Here is a 17,923-nt window from a genome sequence, read left to right as displayed (position 1 = left end):
GCTGGTGGACAAATCAGCAGTGCACCTGTGCAGTGATCAAGGCTTATGATGGCCTGGGCTAGTTAGCAAGAGCATTGCTCAGGTTAAAGGGAGTGGCTCTTGGCCATTCTGAGGCCACCTCTTGAGTTGCAAAGTAAAGTTGGGTTACTTACTTGGGTAAAGTAAGAAACCCTTTTTGTACCCCTCCCCCATAAATAAATAAATAAATAAATAAATAGATCTATCAAACTCAAATGGACATGCCTGAGAGTAAGCAGGAAACCTGCATAAAAATTCAATTTTCAGAGAAATCATCTGTTCTATACTGATAAATATCATGCAATACAATATTTTGCCTCCTTGGCATTTCTGCCTACATTACCCAAGCAAAATCATTTTCATTCAAAATTGTAGATAAGCTAGCTCTTCTTTATACCAGGAAAAACGTCAGTTTTCCTACCTTAATATCTAAAAGGCAGAAACTAAACATAATGCTATATAGAAAATATAAATGGTGCTCTCTTCTGTTTGGATCAGCATCTGTTCCAATAAAGAAAACTATCCAGGAGGGTTTGGGAAGATTCATTAAGTTCTCTTTCCAGATATTCCTATCAGGTCCCAGGAAGGACCCCAACCTTATTAAAGTGGGTTTTGTAACAGTACTGAATCCATGGTTGAAAGTCTCTATCCTATTAACTAAAATAAAAGTTTGAATATTTTGTAAAATTTTGACTAGCAGAAGAATTTAGCAGAAAAAAAGAGATGATGCAATTATCATTGATCACACATGATAGTTGATTGCATATTGGGAGTTGACTAGAGGCTTTCATTGTGTAGCTTCTCACATACACTCTTCTGTCTGTTTCTACTCCCAAGACCCAATGAATCAATAAAGTGCAGCAGCTACAACAATATGTTCTCAAGAACTATAATCTTTTTTCTATCACTAGCAGTAGAGGAAAGAGATGCTTGTAAGTAGGGATTTATTTTCTTTTAATTTTTTTCTATAGGTATTTGATTTATAACATGTCATTCCTCAAACTGTGTTTAAAATATTTGTAAAGCCTTTGTAAACATACTTTTATTGAATTCCATGGGAAATGAGAGAGCTCATTAAGGTTCACATTAGTCAGGAAAATAAAACAATAAGAAGGATTTTTGTGATGGAAATGAAGAATTTACATAAACACAATTTATGTCATGTGACTTTATCAGGAAAGCTTCATGTGAGAGAATGACTAATTCCATCAGTATAGTTGTGTATGTGCTCTGAAATGGTTTCATTGAATCCATCTGCTCTGTTCATAGATAAGCAAAACTATGAAGTAAATGAAAACAGCCAAAGAAATAAACCAATAATGCTTAGTCTCCAGCAGTGGTAGAAAATATCACCTGCCCCAGACTCATGTAGCATATTCTGTGGTTCAAAAAGAGATGCGTCATTTTTCATGCTGTTCTTAAAAATATAAGTAGGGTAACAAAGGGGGAAAAAAAAAAAGCAAAAAAAAAGCTATTGCATGCCAATGCTAGCCAACAGCTGGCCACCTATTTTGCTCAGACACAGGGCTGTCTCTGGGTACACCAGCTATCTGGCTTCTACTCTTTGCTTACCAGTCTCATCTGGTCAGATTGATTCATAAAGCTTACATATTTCTGCTTGTGAATGCTTTCAATTGTGTTTATAAAAAATTCAAACCATCTCACTAAATCCTTGCTTTAAATGCCATTAGTCTAGTTTCTAGTGATGAAGTAAAAGTTTGTCCTGGATAATGTAAAGTTCTATATTAATTTCTGCTAAATATATCCCATCTTGCTATTTGTTTAGAAATTTTAAAAAAAGACTTTAAAAAAAAAAAATTTAGAGACAGCATGATTAAAAAATAACTTTTCCTGCATGAAACAGCAGAGTGTTGACATGGGTCTGCAGGCAAGATGATATGAGACAACCTTTCCTAAATGTGTACATGATCACTTTCTCCTTTCTCCTCAACCACTAGACATGAGTGAAGGTAGAAGACCTCACCAGGGATGGTTCTGAATGTTTGTGGTGCAGCTGCCCTTTGTTGGTCACATTAGTCCAGATACTGGGACTGACCTGGTAGATTTTGTTGCTGACTTAAAAACTGGGTAGGCTGTTAGATCTCTACCTTAAATTCACTGGGTATAACATAGAGCTTAAGGTAATCATTTGATTATTTTTTATCTTGAAATGTAGCTAGAAAAGCGGTAAAGCTATAAAAAAATAACTTTAGGAACATGCTCTTTGATTGGTGGATGTCAGGAGTAAAGCAGGTTCTGATATTTGTGCTTTTTTGAACCTTGAATGATTACCCACCAGCTGGTTAACCTACAGAGTTTATTTATTTTTTATTATTATTTATTAGCAGATAGCCTTCAAGAGTCTGGTGTCTTCCTGTAGCTTACATAAATAAACAATGAAACTGCCTCATCACAGTGGCTTAACCATCTTTTCATAAAATACTAACAGTATCAGGTATGATAAACTGTTTTCTTTGTGCTGTTTAGGATCAGGCCCAGCCAGAGCCTGAGGCACTTCCCAATGATGTGTCAAGTGATCAATCTGTCACAGCACCAATATTTTCCCCTTTAAGCCAGGTCTTTCATCACACGAGAAATGACAGATTTGCTGAGCTAATCCAAGACAGTTTAGAGTGACATGTATTAATTCAGGACCATACCTAAGTGATATCTGTTTCTTCCAAATTCCATTGCCGATGCGTAACACATGTTTGGTTACTTATTTCATTAAAATCTGTTCTGTATACGTTGGTTATCCCAACCCTTCCAGAAAATTCCAATGAATCGTTATGAGTTACTTCACCTTCACATATCCTGGGCAATCATTGCTTCTTTTTACTAATTTTCTTCTTAACACTAATTTAATACCCGGAGAGAAATGAGTAATGGGAAAAATATTACTGTTGTATGCATTATAAATTAAGAGCATCTACTTTTCTTGAACAGATACAGTAGTTGTCTGCTCTAAGGGGCCTACTACTTTCTGAGTAAGTTCCTGTAAAGAAGGCTCAACTTGTCTCAGAAACATAGTAATTTCCCCTAAAATGTTAGAGCTGCCAAATTATAACAAGGGTCCTTCCAGAAATCTTCCTTTTTAGGCATTGAATTTGCCAGGTAAGGTCAGCAGCACCCAAGAAGAGTGGACCAAGGTCCACTTCTCTGGACACATTGGTATTATTGCAGAGACATCCTAGAGTCCAACTAGACAAAAACCTTTAAGCCTATGAAGTCTTTGCAAGACTTAAGAGTTTCAGGGCTTGCGACTCATCTGCATGGAAAACTCAGCAGGTTTGAGAACCAAAACTGAAGAGCTCAAACAGAAAGAAGGATCTAACGAATTGGAGCAAATGGTGATTGGAAAGAAAAGACAAAAGAATAAAGGTGATTGGAAAAAGGACTACCAGAAAGGGCCAGAGTAAGCCATTCCAGAATTCAGTGTTTAGTAATAATGAAGCCAAGAACCAGTGCATTCTTCTGAACCACTTATTGACAATATTTGATGTTTACCTGTGAATGACTTAAGAATTCTTGCAACAAGGAGGGGTCCTACGAGGTCTTCAGCCACAGTGTACCGAAGGAGAGATCTGGTGCCTGCTTCCTGAGAAATGGAGGCAGACTGGGAGCCTTCCTAAGACAAGGAGGCAGGTGAAGGCACACTCACCAGTGTTGCTTCTAGTTAGGCAAGTATCTTCTGAGCAGACTCAGAAGTATCAGGAAGGTAAGAGTTCACAGTATATGTGACAAGCTTCTTCTCAATATCAAGGGAAATTCTACAGCATAAAATTCCCAAACAATGAGGAAATTGGAGTTAAAAAAAAAAAAAAAAAAAAAAAAAAAAAAAAGTTAAGGGAATTCTGGCTAGGGGACAGAACTGTATAAATAAAGATGCACATGACTTCCATTGGCTCTTGGAAGAGAAGTACTGAATGTCAGAAGTCTGAAGTCAAAGTCTTAAAAGGTAGGAAAATGCCAGAATTAGTATTGGCCATATTTTGTGTATGGCTCTTTTAGTTACAAGATCATACCTTGTATTTTCTGCAGTCTGCAGCCTCCCCAAGCTCCACGAGATGAATGGTGGTCATTGAATGGAGCTATTCAGTTTCTTTTTTCCTGTTTGCAAATTTATGTTCATTGAGATCTGCTAAAGAAAGTGCATAAAATGAGCTGCTATTATCTGGAACTTTCTAAGCATGTATGAGTAGCTACTTATATGATAAAAATTTGTGCAAGCTTTAATGGTTAAAGCAAAGGGTATGTTCTTGATATGAATGCCTCCTGTCTTCTAAAGTCAAGTCCTCTCTCTTTAAAGCATGAGACCACCACCACCACCTTCAGAGCCTTTCAAACCTACAAAAGTAGGTTTTGTAGGTTTGAGAGCCAATCTTGCCCTCAAAAACATATTTTATGTTTCTAAAAGAATATTGTTTTGATTTGAGGCAGACTTTCTGTCCTGAAGATTGCTTGAATGGTTGTTAGAAGCAATGAATAAAAGTAATTACGCAGAAATGGAGGGGAGAGCCAACACTTTTCTCTGTAAAGGGCAAATCACTTCTGTGGAAGTCCATAATCCAGGAAGGTTTAGAAACATAGCTCCGGTTCAGCTGGCATTCTGCTGCTGCTGAGATAGAGCACAAGCATGGTAGCTATCTCAACCTATTTACTGCTACATTGTGCCGCTGTGTGGACCCTTAAAGTGCCAATTCAATGTTCTGTTATTGGCAGTGATAAAGTCATACGAGTTGTTCCTGAGAATGAGAGGGAAACGCAGATCCTGAAGGCTGCATTTAACAGGCTTAAGGTGAGTTTGATTATTTTCATTCTTCTTTTTCTGAACTTTGTTGAAAACTGAAGTGAGTTAAATGTCTTTCATTTGTCATTTTACTCCAAGCTGTTTAATACTCTGGAAAACAGCCTTTGCCCATTAAATTCCTAATTTCCCAATAAAATGGCATAGGAATTAGATTCATCAGGCCTGGCAATTTTAACAGGAAACATTTACTGCCTTAAAATAATAAAGGTGCCACGCTTGCAAATTTGCTCCTTTTGCTCTCTCACTTCTTGCCAGCATGCACAATTGCATGCTTCATTATCCAGCTGATTATTTTACTTAAAACACTGAGTTAATTCAAGATATGAGCACACACAGGAAAAGGTAAAAGTAGGTGGCTTTAGTCTGAGAATCTCAAGAGACAAACGAGAGTGTCCATAAGACTCACTGGCAAGCCAAACACTTTTTTCCATAGCATTTTCCAGCAGATATAAATGAAACTTAATGGAGCAAGATCCTACCTGATGCCATGGTAGTAGCACAGCACAGGAGTGCTCTGCAGTGCTCTGCTTTGCTGACACAGCTACCAGAGGCACAGGCACTCTTTCCACAGCAGTCTGGCCCATTATCAGAAGAGAAAGGAGACCACCCGCAAGCACAGCACCAGACCCCTGCAATAGCACAGCAAGGATTGCTTCATGCACAGGCACTGAGCTTAGGCACCAGGGGAGGCACAAACCTCGTTAATGGTCTTCAAAATGCAGACTAACCAAAGCAGAGCCAGGGAAGTAGCAATCTGATCACTATGCTGAGTTTGTTCCAGGTGCTGAACACAAGTCCCAGGCTCTGCTATTCACCTGTGTTGGCTCATGCTCTGCCTCAAGGGCAATGGTTGACTTTTTCCTGTACTTGTGGAGGTAAAGAAGTTTGTGCAGCTTCACAGGCAGCACAGACACAACAAGCTGAGTAATTTGGCACAGTGAACTCAAGCCTATGTTTGTGTCTGGCTGACAAGAGCTGCATGAACACAACCAATGGAACACTTAGGTAAGTTTGGCAGTCCTGGGATGTACAGTTTTGTGTCACACCAGCAGTACCAAAGTGCTGGGAGCATGCACAAACCTCTGTGCTGCTTACTGCCTTCAACTTCCAGCAAACTATTCAGCAGTCTGCAATGAATCTCTCGGTCTCTCTTTCTGAAGCCTTGTGTAAATGATTGTGTTCTCACTGAGGCAAAGAATGAAGGTGCATGTAATTTTATACTCCAGTAGTTAACATCTAGGATACAAGCAAATCAAATCTCAGTCTGCATACCAAATCAAACAAAACGAAGATAGCAGAGCTTTTGCATCTTTGCTGAGAAGCATTCCATCTGTTGGTTATGATGAAGCTTTCTTGCTACTGTTCTTTAAGAAAGTGAGCAGAACTTCCTTAGGTCACCCACCCCAGGAGAAGGCTGAGAGTGCTCCAGCAGACATGGCGTGATGCCTCACCAGCTTTAAGCAGGTAGGTTGAAGTGCTCTCCATCACCTCTACATTTCTTAGTGCTGTGTTCACTTAGTTCCCCACTCAGGATGCTAACTTTTGTGAATGCTACTCTCAAGACATTCACATGTTACAAGATAAATCTCACATTTTACTGAAAAAACACACCTTTGTTTCTCACAATGTTCAGCAGAGGGTATGTTTCAATCCTATGTCTTATTTGAGCTTTGCACTGTAATGACCAAGTTTCTTAAAGAATATTGTCTTACATTTATTTCTGCAGTGCTTCCTAATGTCTCAGGGAGACTTTGGGCCTGACCCTCAACTGCAAATGTTACAGTAATACCCCAAAAAGGATAATCATTTCACTCACAATTAGGAAAAAAAATCTATCTATAAACCCAAGAAATACATGTGGAAGCTGTTTTTTTCATTAATTTCTTCCCCGTGGATACTGGAACATAAAGAGGGAGCACATATGTTTTTTCCTTTCTCCTCATATTGCAAACCCTGCAAAGCAAAAGGGTTGCTCACCTTCCTGCAACTGTTTCTCATTACAGAGCTCCCTTAGGCTCCCAAAAAGCGATTCCTTCACCCAATTCCATCAAAGTGGGAGCAGCAGAAACTTGAATAAATAATTGCATGCTATAACTCTGAGAACAGGATAATAACATTTTGGCAACGTGCATCGGAATCTGACTAGTTAATTAGAAAGTGATTGATTTTATTGAAGTAGTGAGCTGAAGGGAAGATTCAAAACAAGAAAGTATTGACACCCAGTCTCATGAACAGAGGCTGGGTTTGGCTGCTTTTCAAGTCTTAGGGCTGTCCCATCTGCAGCTGCTTCACTTCTCATCTACAGGGGGTCAGAAAGAGACACCAGAGGTGCTAACAAGCAATGGATATGTTTAACATTAACTTATTATTACCTTTCACCCCCAGAAAAACAATCTGAAGTTATCTCCTCATAAAGTAATAGATAAATGGCACTTGTTAGAAGTGCCAAGTATTCACAATACCAGCAGAAGTTAGTAGTGACTGCAAGTCATCAGTGCCTCTGAAGAATCATGTATGTGGAGTTGTGCAATGTCTCATATCTCCATAGGACTCTCCCCTATCCTTCTCCCGATTCCCAGATTTCCAGAGTTGGAAACTGAACTACGTAAGTGGGCTTACCTTCCATGTTTTAAACATGAGCCTTGAAGCACGATGCTGATAATGTGCTCAGAAGAAAATAGAAGACAGGGAAATGCAAACACACACATACAAAAATCACCAATAGTGCAAAATAAGCTGCAAACAAAGCACTGACGGTCATAACACAGTCTGCCTGACTAACAACTGAGGGATGAACAGGAGGAGTCATGGCAGATATATGAATTGCTATAATTACAGGGTACTGGGCCTTGGATTTTTATATTTTAGAGTCTGGAAACCAGAACAAGTTTAAAACCCATCTCCTTTGAATGCATTTTGATTTCAGCAGTAAATTAGTACCAACCTATCATGTTACTGACATGCTCTGTGTCCTTCAAGACATAACAGATTTGTACCTAAATAATGATCAAATAGCAACAATTCCTCTTTTTTCTTTGTAAGAGATAGTATTTGGGGAATAACTGCAAGTATTTAGTTTATTGAAGAATCTTAATATTTTATTTAAAGCAATTTAAAAATTTAACTGAACCTGAATTATGATATGGAGTGATAGTATTCTCCCCCACTGACAGGAATAAAAGAAAAGAGAAGCCAGTGAAAATGAAAGTTACACCGCTTTCAGTATTCTCATTGAAAAGGATTCCTGCACTTGGTTTAAATTTAGACAAACATTTCTGTACCCTGGCAAGCTGGTGTATTAGAGGCAATGTATTTTTAAAAGGTACCAAAAAAAGTTAAACTCTATACTAATGTCAAGGTTAGTCCCCACATTCTTGTTCCAGGATTTCTTTGCATACAACAAACTATCTGTCCCCTGATCAGCACTGAGTCATGACATACAGAAGATCACTTAGGAGTACAGTGTTAATCAGTGATAGGGCTGGGACCTGGACCTCCATTCCTCCAAAATCCTAGGATGACACTGTGACCATAAGACCACACTACCCAGAGTTATATATCCCTAACTTCTGATCTTCACAGAAGGGTGTTATTGACCATGTGAAAAAGCAAAAGCAGCATGCCCTGAGTGCCATGTGATGACCACACTGCTGCAGCTACTGTTGGATTGCTCTTTGGTCTGGTAAGGGAAAGAGGAGACAACCCCTCCTTCCTCAGGCTCCCTCCTCGCTGTGTTTTGTGGGGGGAGTTCGATTATAGACTTGTGTTATTCTGTGCTTACTCAGCTGTTTCCCACTGCCTTCAAAATCTACATTATAAGGCAATAGCATGTCTCTAGCATGTCTTTCATAACCTAAATAATTAAAAGAAAAACTCATCTCTGTCCAGCTCACATGAGCATATCCTCCTGAAGGACTTAATCATGAAGCCACTGAAAAGTACTCTGATCGTACTATGACAAGCAGTGTGTTTCAGTGTCAGGCAGACAATAAATCAAATGCAAAGCTACCTACTCCTTAGAGCCTGCTGACTTGGACAAAGTGAAAACAATCATGTAGAAAATAAACAGGCATTTACAAGAGTGATTAATATATCTTTTCACTCATTTTGCTTTATCTGCCTATTAATAAGTGTCCTTACCACGGATATTTCCTGGAGAAAATTTTGTCATATGAAGTCTGCTCTAGCTTCTTTCTTTCTGTGTACAAATACCTCCTCCACTTCTACAGGTTCTGTATTTCTTAATAATAATATGAAGTGTGTCACTGTTGACAGACTTGCTTAAGAAAAATCCATGCCAGATGACATTTTAGAAAATGTAGGAGAGCATGGGAAAAGTATTGATTTGCTGCCTTCTAGAAGGATTTATCTATCCAACAGCAACTATCTGTTGTTTGCCTCACCTGGTTTGGGGAAAAAAAAGAAACATCAGGGAGGTGAGGAAGGAAGTGGGGAGAGCCTTGCCTTCTGCCATGCTGCATCCAGTGCTGTCAAAGTCAGCAGGCTGCAAGGTCCATCACTTTTGGGAAGAGGATCAGGCACAAAAGGAGTACTTTCTTCAATATGCATTCATAGAAACCTGCACTGAGACTTCCTTGGAGGATGATCTTGGAATTGGCCGTATGTCTTAATGTGTTTACAGTATCTTAAAATATTCCCCCACTAATTAACATGGGCATCAGTGACAGTCTAGCCACAGTGTCAGTGACAAAACTCACAGAAGCTGGAAGAATACTCAAGGACTTCAGTCCATGTGAAATCCTTCAGATCTCAAACAGGACTGCTCTGCCACCAATACTTGAACTATAAGGCTAACTCATACACATTTACAGATGGTGTAGCCCCTTTAGACTTTTTAAACTTAGCATCTGGAGCTCCTTAGGATGGATATTTGCCTCTTTAAAAAAAAAAATAAATCCATATAATGCTTACTATAATAAATCCCTTAAACTTGCCTGGAGTGTATAGGCTCTGCTACAGTAAAAATGCCATTGTCTATACTGAGTGAATAATGGATAATGAATGTTTCATTCCACACATTTAACTTTTGGTTCATGAATTGCCCAAAGGCAAATCACATTAGTCATAATCACTTGCTGAGTAATTTCCACAAATTAGTTTTGGTCTGTAGCTCCATTGCCCACAGTGCTTTGTTATTAATCATTATTATAAATTGATGCCTTCATTGGCCAGTTCAATTAACTTGTAGGTGACAAAACATTGCTTTTTTTCCCCAATAGGATGATCACAACTTGTAGACCTGAGCTGCCATTAAAAGCAGTCAGCCTTACAGTAGAAAATTTGTTTGCTGTGCGTCCTGCAAAGTTGCTTAAACTCACCTGCATTCAACAAATAAACTCATCCACAGTAACCAAGCACAAAGGCAGGCCAGATGTACTGAGTCAGGCTGGCCACCAGCAGCTTGCAAAGCAGCAGGAGGTGGCTGTGGCCCAGCCAGGCATGGCTGGGTCCCCTGCAGCCCCCAGATGCAGCCACAGCACCACCATCCCTTCAGAACAGGCTCTCACCGAGCTCTTACACCTCATGCACTGCCGCACCTGCAACTGCTTCTTAAGACAGGATGTGTCTGAGGTCAAAAGACATGAAGCAGGTGGGGAGACCCCTGCTCTCTTTTGAGGCAAAAGGTCCTGATTTCTGGTTGTCACTCAGTTATAAAGCAGTGGCAGCTGGGAGCCACTGCTTTGCACAAGGGTAAGATGCCATCAGTCAGCAGTACGTCTCGTCTCTGGCCTGTTCCTATGTCAAGCTTCTTTCAGTTTCTCTGGGGAAGAAAAATAAGAGCCTGGTAACTCTGTTTCCCACCACCAGCACTACCCCACACCCTTGAACACCTTTTGCACAGTCCCTGTGCCAGAGACCACTGGAGCAGATAGGGCGGTGAGTATGGCAGGGGTAAATGGTGGTGGAGCTCCTCCTCCAACTTTCATGGCAAGAACATTGAAAAGGTTAAGACTGGTTTGCATATGGTTGTGACAGACTAAAATGCAGCAAATTCTTTAACAATTCAAGTGCATACTCATGGAGTTCTTTATCTTTCTAGTTGCTGATCACTCTCATGGTTTCTTTATTGACTGCTGCTCTGATGCATTCGTAGGTGCTGATCTAAAATCCTAGGTGCTCTGCTGCAGCCCTTTTCTCCTATATATACTATCTCTTTCTGTAGATACGTAACAAAATTTTATTCCTGACCCAGAAATACTTTTTTTTAGGTTCATTCTTTTCACCCTAATCATTTGAAAATTGTTACAGTATAATAAATAAAAAGAAATACTCATGGCAAGAGTACCACAGTGACAACTGCCCACTCTCTGTCCCTCAGGACTCCTCTTGTCCATCCATTGTCCCTCTGTCTCACATCCCTCTCCAGTGGTTGGCTATCGTCATTTGTTCTTTCTTGCTTAGGAGACAACTTCAGAAGCCTGTTGCTAATTTATGAGCCCTTTCATGGTTTTAATTCTGCTGGACTTGACTGACAGAAACAAATGTCACATTCCAAAATGCTTTGCAAAGAAACTGGGATTTGCTCAGGTTCTCAGACCCTGCAGATTTCATTTATCTGCTCAGGAATTTTCCTTTGTAAGCATTATTTTTGAAGCTCCACTTCATTCAAGCCGTGACTGATAACTTCTACTCCATCGGTGGTCTACAAGCACTTTTTATCACATATGCCTGCCTGGAATCAGGGTTGTTTGTATAGGTAGCAAAGAAGCTACTGCTCTGTGAACATTGCTGGCATAATAGAGTCAGACCACTCATTCTTCAGTAGTTTTTACAAAAGAAATTCCTGGGCACAGCCAGGCACTTTAACTTTGGGAGGAGCCAGCCTAGCAGGCCTTGAAGCCACAGCTCCATTCCCTTTTGATTGTTTTCTAGCCTCTACAGCAGCTGCTTATCCATTGTAATCCCTGAATTGATCCTGTCATTGCAGTTCAGGGAATCAGAAAATATCTTATAGGGCAAAAGGATCAGTTGGCTATAAATCTGATAGTTTACAGCTCCAAAGGCAAACACTGAAAAAGGCTTTAGAGAACAAAAGTCCATCTGAAAATGCAGGAAGAAAGCCTGGCAGCCTAAATAGAGCTATTCCTACTTTGCAGAAGGACACAATTAGCTCAGTAGCCAGGGCTGTGTGCATTTTACTATGGACATATTATACTCATCTTATATCTATATAGCCAGATTCTTTAGTTATCAGTCCAAATTTTATTCTTACTCATACAGTGGTCAGATATGGGCAGAAAATTTCAGATACAGAGAGAATGTCAGGTGACAGCAGAGGTTAAGCATCAATATTTCAGAACAAGTGTCTAGAAAACTACTTTCTAGGCTCAGAAGGAAAATATTGTTCCAGGAAAACTTTAGTAGAAGATTCAAGATAAAACAGAAGATCCCAGGTATAAAGAGTGTGCTGTTCTTATAAGACACAGAAAGCCTAGGCTTTCTGAGATGGGAGAAATCTTCTTCTCTAACTGCTGAGGAAGCCTGAGTCCAAGTTCAACAAAGTCATCAGCACAACTCACATCGCTTCAGCAGGAGCAGACCCAGACTCCATTTCTCATGCAGTGCAGCAACAGCTACAAATTAACCAAGCCAAAAATAGTTTATTAAGAAATGAAATGGAGTTTAGGTTGCTTTGTTTGTTTATTTTTATGAGTCTGCTAAAGACTGCTTCACATCTTTCAAATCTACTTAGCCCGGTAGCATCTGTACTTGTAAGAATGGATATTCAATTACCATATAATTGTGTCCTGAGTCCTTGCTTGGTGGCTCTCTTGAGGAACAACCAACAAGTTCTTTTATGCAGTGTAGAGTCCTGGGTAAAATTATATCAGTGTAAATGGAGTAGCAAGATCATTACTGTGTTGTAGTTTCACAAAGATCTGCAAAACTCAAAACCTCAAGCTGTGCATTGTTCCCAGTCTATTACTGCCAGTATTATGACTGCTGCAATCCAGTGAATCAATCCCAATTTATTGGCACAATTATTTTTTCCAGCCTTACTCAAAAGCAAATAAATACTGAAAAGTTAGAGCCAATTAAATGTCTAGTGTGCTAAATCAGAAACTTATATTACTTTGCACCAGCAACTAGGACTAACCTGTAAATCCTTCTAGAAAGCACAGGGAATCTCATGCTTATTTGTGGCTGGACCATTTTGCTGCACTTCAAGGGAAACTGAAGATTTGCAACCAGAACTAGCAGTTAAGTTCATCAATTGGCAGGAGTAAATGAAGATGAAATCATTCCTGATCCTGAAAATATTTGCAGTGGTGAACACATTACAGAGGAGTAGTTGTACTTTTTCCAGGTGAGTTACAACACAGCTATAATTATCTACCCATGTCAGAGTCCAAAGGATTAATCCTTCTTTCCTTCCTTCTTTGCAAATGTACCAAAAGAAGTTTAAAATGTCATTCTGTTGCATACTACATGTGTTCATGCGAGGGGTGTTTGTATATGTATATGTGACTATATCTTATGTGTTACATGATGAAGCTTTGATAGTCAAACTTCTGACAACATTTTTGAGGCTAGAGCAGTTTCTACTTCTATTCTCTGTATTCTAACGTAGTATTTGTAACTTAAAACATATCTAATGAGCACTGTTTAGGGTGTTTATATGTCTGTACATGAACATACAGATGTAAATCCAAAACCTGTACATCCTGACAGAGCACACAACATGCTGTTAGAGCCATGAGCAAAGAGCATTACTGTTTGCACTACTGGCTACAAGTTCGCTCTTACAAGAGGCTCAGAAATGCCAAGCCATTTCAGCTGATGGCATCATAACAATAATTATATCCTGAACTTTACAGCTGACAGCATTTCTCAAAGGAATCAGAAACTAGAGTCCATTTTCATAGTGATGTTAAGGGCAAGGCCAGCTTTCACACATACGTTGTGGTATACAACTCAATAAATACAAAATAATGTACAGATATTAAATAATGATAATAATAGAAATGTAACAAAATTACTTTTTTTGTGAGATATAACACTGATAAATCATGTAAATGCTTTTGTCTAAATAGCAGATGAAAATCATGGCAGATTTATGCTAGCTAGTTTCAATGACAAGCATCAGCTCTTTGGCTCTACACATGATCATGGATGATGAGAGCACTAAGCATTGTCCATACATGCTAAATGAAAGAAGAAATTAAACAGCCATTTATGAACATGTACTGAAGAACAACTGGAGGCTACTGTCCAAGAAAATGTCTTTAAATACAAAACATGAGCTTTGTATCACATAGTATTTTGTATCACATAGTACTTTATACTACTTTTATTATACTAAATGCTGTATAAGAAGCTGCGGAATGCTTTCAATGACTTAAAGAAAAAAGGGAGCATGGTATTTATGCAGTTATAAGTGCATTCCTGGGGAAGAGCAAGGAGACTGCTTTCTTCATGCAACCTCTTTCCACAGGTGCAAAACTAGTTGGAGGAAAACCTGGAAGTAATGAAGAAAAAGCACCCTGCTCTGGTTTCTTTCTCAGCAGGGCAACAAAGATTTGTGTACACCATTTGTGATACGTAGGATTATGCCAAGGAAATGTTTGTTTTATTTGAAATTTATTTACATAATTTTAATATTTGAAGAAATTCTAAATCCTTTTAGCTCAGCACCTGAATATTTTTTAAATATTTGTCCCTTTGCCTTGTGTTGATTTTTCATTGTCATGCGTTGACATAAAGCTAGAAATATGATGAATGAGTTCATTTTTGCTGTAGTTTGGAAATTGTCCAGGTAAAAGCAAATACATTTACACCCTTCAGCTCTCTTTAGCACCTCATGTTAAAGAGAAAGACCTATATGAAACCCAAAGAGTATCTGCTTTCCTAAGCACAGACTGAATCCCAGGGACCTTTATGGGATGAGCAAGGTTGAAAAAGGGATGTGAGTTTAGAAAAGGATATTTATTATGTAGTAATAATTAATAATCTCTTACAACTTCTTCATCCACATGTTTAAAACATCCCAGTTGACTGGCGGCTAGCAAACGTGACGCCCATCTACAAGAAGGGCCAGAGGGCAGACCCGGGAAACTACAGGCCTGTCAGTTTGACCTCAGTGCCAGGGAAGCTCATGGAGCAGATCCTCCTGAGAGTCATCATGCAGCACTTGCAGGGCAAGCAGGCGATCAGGCCCAGTCAGCATGGGTTTATGAAAGGCAGATCCTGCTTGACGAACCTGATCTCCTTCTATGACAAAGTGATGCGCTGGGTGGACGAGGGAAAGGCTGTGGATGTGGTCTACCTTGACTTCAGCAAGGCTTTTGACACCGTCTCCCACAGCATTCTCCTCAAGAAACTGGCTGCTCTTGACTTGGACTGGCGCACGCTTCATTGGGTTAGAAACTGGCTGGATAGCCGGGCCCAAAGAGTCGTGGTGAATGGAGCCAAGTCCAGTTGGAGGCCAGTCACTAGTGGCGTTCCCCAGGGCTCGGTGCTGGGGCCGGTCCTCTTTAATATCTTCATCGATGATCTGGACGAGGGCATTGAGTGCACCCTCAGTAAGTTCGCAGATGACACCAAGCTATGTGCGTGTGTCGATCTGCTCGAGGGTAGGAAAGCTCTGCAGGATGATCTGGATAGGCTGCACCGATGGGCTGAGGTCAACTGCATGAAGTTCAACAAGGCCAAGTGCCGGGTCCTGCACCTGGGGCGCAATAACCCCAAGCAGAGCTACAGGCTGGGAGATGAGTGGTTGGAGAGCTGCCAGGCAGAGAAGGACGTGGGAGTGATGGTGGATAGTCGGCTGAATATGAGCCAGCAGTGTGCTCAGGTGGCCAAGAAGGCCAACGGCATCCTGGCTTGTATCAGGAACAGTGTGACCAGCAGGGCTAGGGAGGTGATCGTCCCCCTCTACTCGGCTCTGATGAGGCCGCACCTCGAGTACTGTGTTCAGTTTTGGGCCCCTCGCTACAAGAAGGACATCGAGGTGCTTGAGCGGGTGCAGAGAAGGGCAACGAAGCTGGTGAGGGGCCTGGAGAACAAGTCCTATGAGGAGCGGCTGAGGGAGCTGGGCTTGTTCAGCCTGGAGAAGATGAAGCTCAGGGGCGACATTATTGCTCTTTACAGATACCTTAAAGGAGGCTGTAGTGAGGTGGGGGTTGGTCTGTACTCCCATGTGCCTGGTGACAGGACAAGGGGGAATGGGCTAAAGTTGCGCCAGGGGAGTTTTAGGTTAGATGTTAGGAAGAACTTCTTCACTGAAAGGGTTGTTAGGCATTGGAACAGGCTGCCCAGGGAAGTGGTGGAGTCACCATCCCTGGAAGTCTTCAAAAGACGTTTAGATGTAGAGCTTAGGGATATGGTTTAGTGGGGACTGTTAGTGTTAGGTCAGAGGTTGGACTCGATGATCTTGAGGTCTCTTCCAACCTAGAAATTCTGTGATTCTGTGATTAAAACCTCTTGGAAAAGGTATTTCTCTCTGTGCTTTTCACAGAAACATTTCTTGTGCAGAAAGCAACATTCATGCCTCCAGTGAGATTCTGTGAAAGATCACTCAGTGGGTATCTGTGGAGTCACCACTGACCCCAGGTACAGGCACCCAGAGTCACACCTCAGTGCAGCAGCAGGTGCTGAATTATTGGTCCCAAGCCTGAGCCTGCTGAAAAATCCTGCCCGTGTTCTGCTTATTGTCCAGAGGCCTAAAACATCCCATGACCCCCTAAAAGCAACTCTTGTGCATCACATATAGGAAAGGACTTGCAAAGGAAACAGTACTGGAAGGCCCAGTCAAATGAAATTAGAATATTTAGGTTTACAGACACTAAAGTGTATCTCTTTTCCTCTAGCCTCAACATACTGGGTAAATTTTGTAATTCAATTTTTTGGCTATGTGTTCAGGAAGTTCAGTAGGATTACTGCATCTGCTTGTCCTGTAATTCACAGAATCACAGAATCATCTAGGTTGGAAGAGACCTTCAAGATCACCTAGTCTAACCTCTGACCTAACACTAACAAGTCCTCCACTAAGCCATATCACTAAGCTCTAAATCTAAATGTTTTTTAAAGACCTCCAGGGATGGTGACTCCACCACTTCCCTGGGCAGCCCATTCCAGTGCCTAACAATCCTTTCAGTAAAGAAGTTCTTCCTAACATCTAACTTAAAACTCCCCTGGCGCAACTTTAGCCCATTCCCCCTTGTCCTGTCACCAGGCACGTGGGAGAACAGACCAACCCCCACCTTGCTACAGCCTCATTTAAGGTACCTGTAGAGTGCGATAAGGTTGCTGGAGAATCTTCCTACCACCTAGTGAATCTTACAACCCACACAACGAATAAATGTGCTTTGGTACTGACTGGTACACCATCCATAACACTGTTCAAAAGGTAATGTGTGATGTGTGGGGACAACAACACACCATCAAAGATAGTGAGAACAGAAGAACACCACTTGCTAGCCAGTGAAGCATAGCATGGAAATCCAAGGCACACTTGCTGGAGGAGTGATGCTGAAAGAAGAGCGATGACTCCAAAAGAGCCCTCAGTATCCACTGGAGATGCAATGATGAGGTCTCCTAAAACTGACAGTGAGTAAAGGATGATTGGATATGCTCAGTCCAAACATGCCTACTCTTCAATCCATCTTCTGTTTGTTTTTGTGTCTCTACACCATGCCAAGGCCAAGCTGGAAGCTGCAATATAAATAAGTTGAAGAAATGTGTTTCTTGTTACATGCTTTATAGAGCAAATGCTGCTCTGAACAACACAGGTAACATCTCCCAGATGAGCACTCAATGCATTGTTTACATTGCAAGGGATAAAAAGTGGAATCAAATGAAACCACACTATCCAAATAGGGAACTGGGTTGAAGAGGGGTGATTTGCATTCTAAAAATGGAATTTCTTTGTCTCACTTCCATTACAATGCCAGTAGTGAAATACTGTATTTTTGCCAACAGTTCCTGGTGTGCAATAGACTGCTGATTTCATCCTTTAAAAGATTGGTTCTTTTGCTATTTCCTCGCAGCCAGTAGTGTAAGGGATAGCTAGAACATCTTAGAAATGAAAAGCTCCCTGATGTTGTAACCAATATCATGTTGGTGAATGTTGGT

The 17,923-nt window shown here is 40.6% G+C and overlaps 1 protein-coding gene across 1 annotated transcript in view; it reads left to right on the top strand.

Moving 5' to 3' along the window:
* The window catches only part of CPA6 (carboxypeptidase A6), a gene marked incomplete at both ends in the record, with an annotated part of 82,600 nt that overhangs the window by 30,639 nt on the left and 34,038 nt on the right, over positions 1–17,923 (top strand). The window contains one exon of the mRNA XM_084281677.1: positions 4,741–4,816. Coding sequence (XP_084137803.1) covers positions 4,741–4,816 — 76 coding nt within the window. The remainder of the gene's footprint in view (positions 1–4,740; positions 4,817–17,923) is intronic.

Source organism: Netta rufina, assembly GCF_964035555.1.
Source record: "Netta rufina genome assembly, chromosome: 2".
Taxonomy (NCBI): Eukaryota; Metazoa; Chordata; class Aves; order Anseriformes; family Anatidae; genus Netta; species Netta rufina.
Note: the sequence above shows the minus strand (reverse complement) of the source record. Positions and strands in the feature narration are given on the sequence as shown.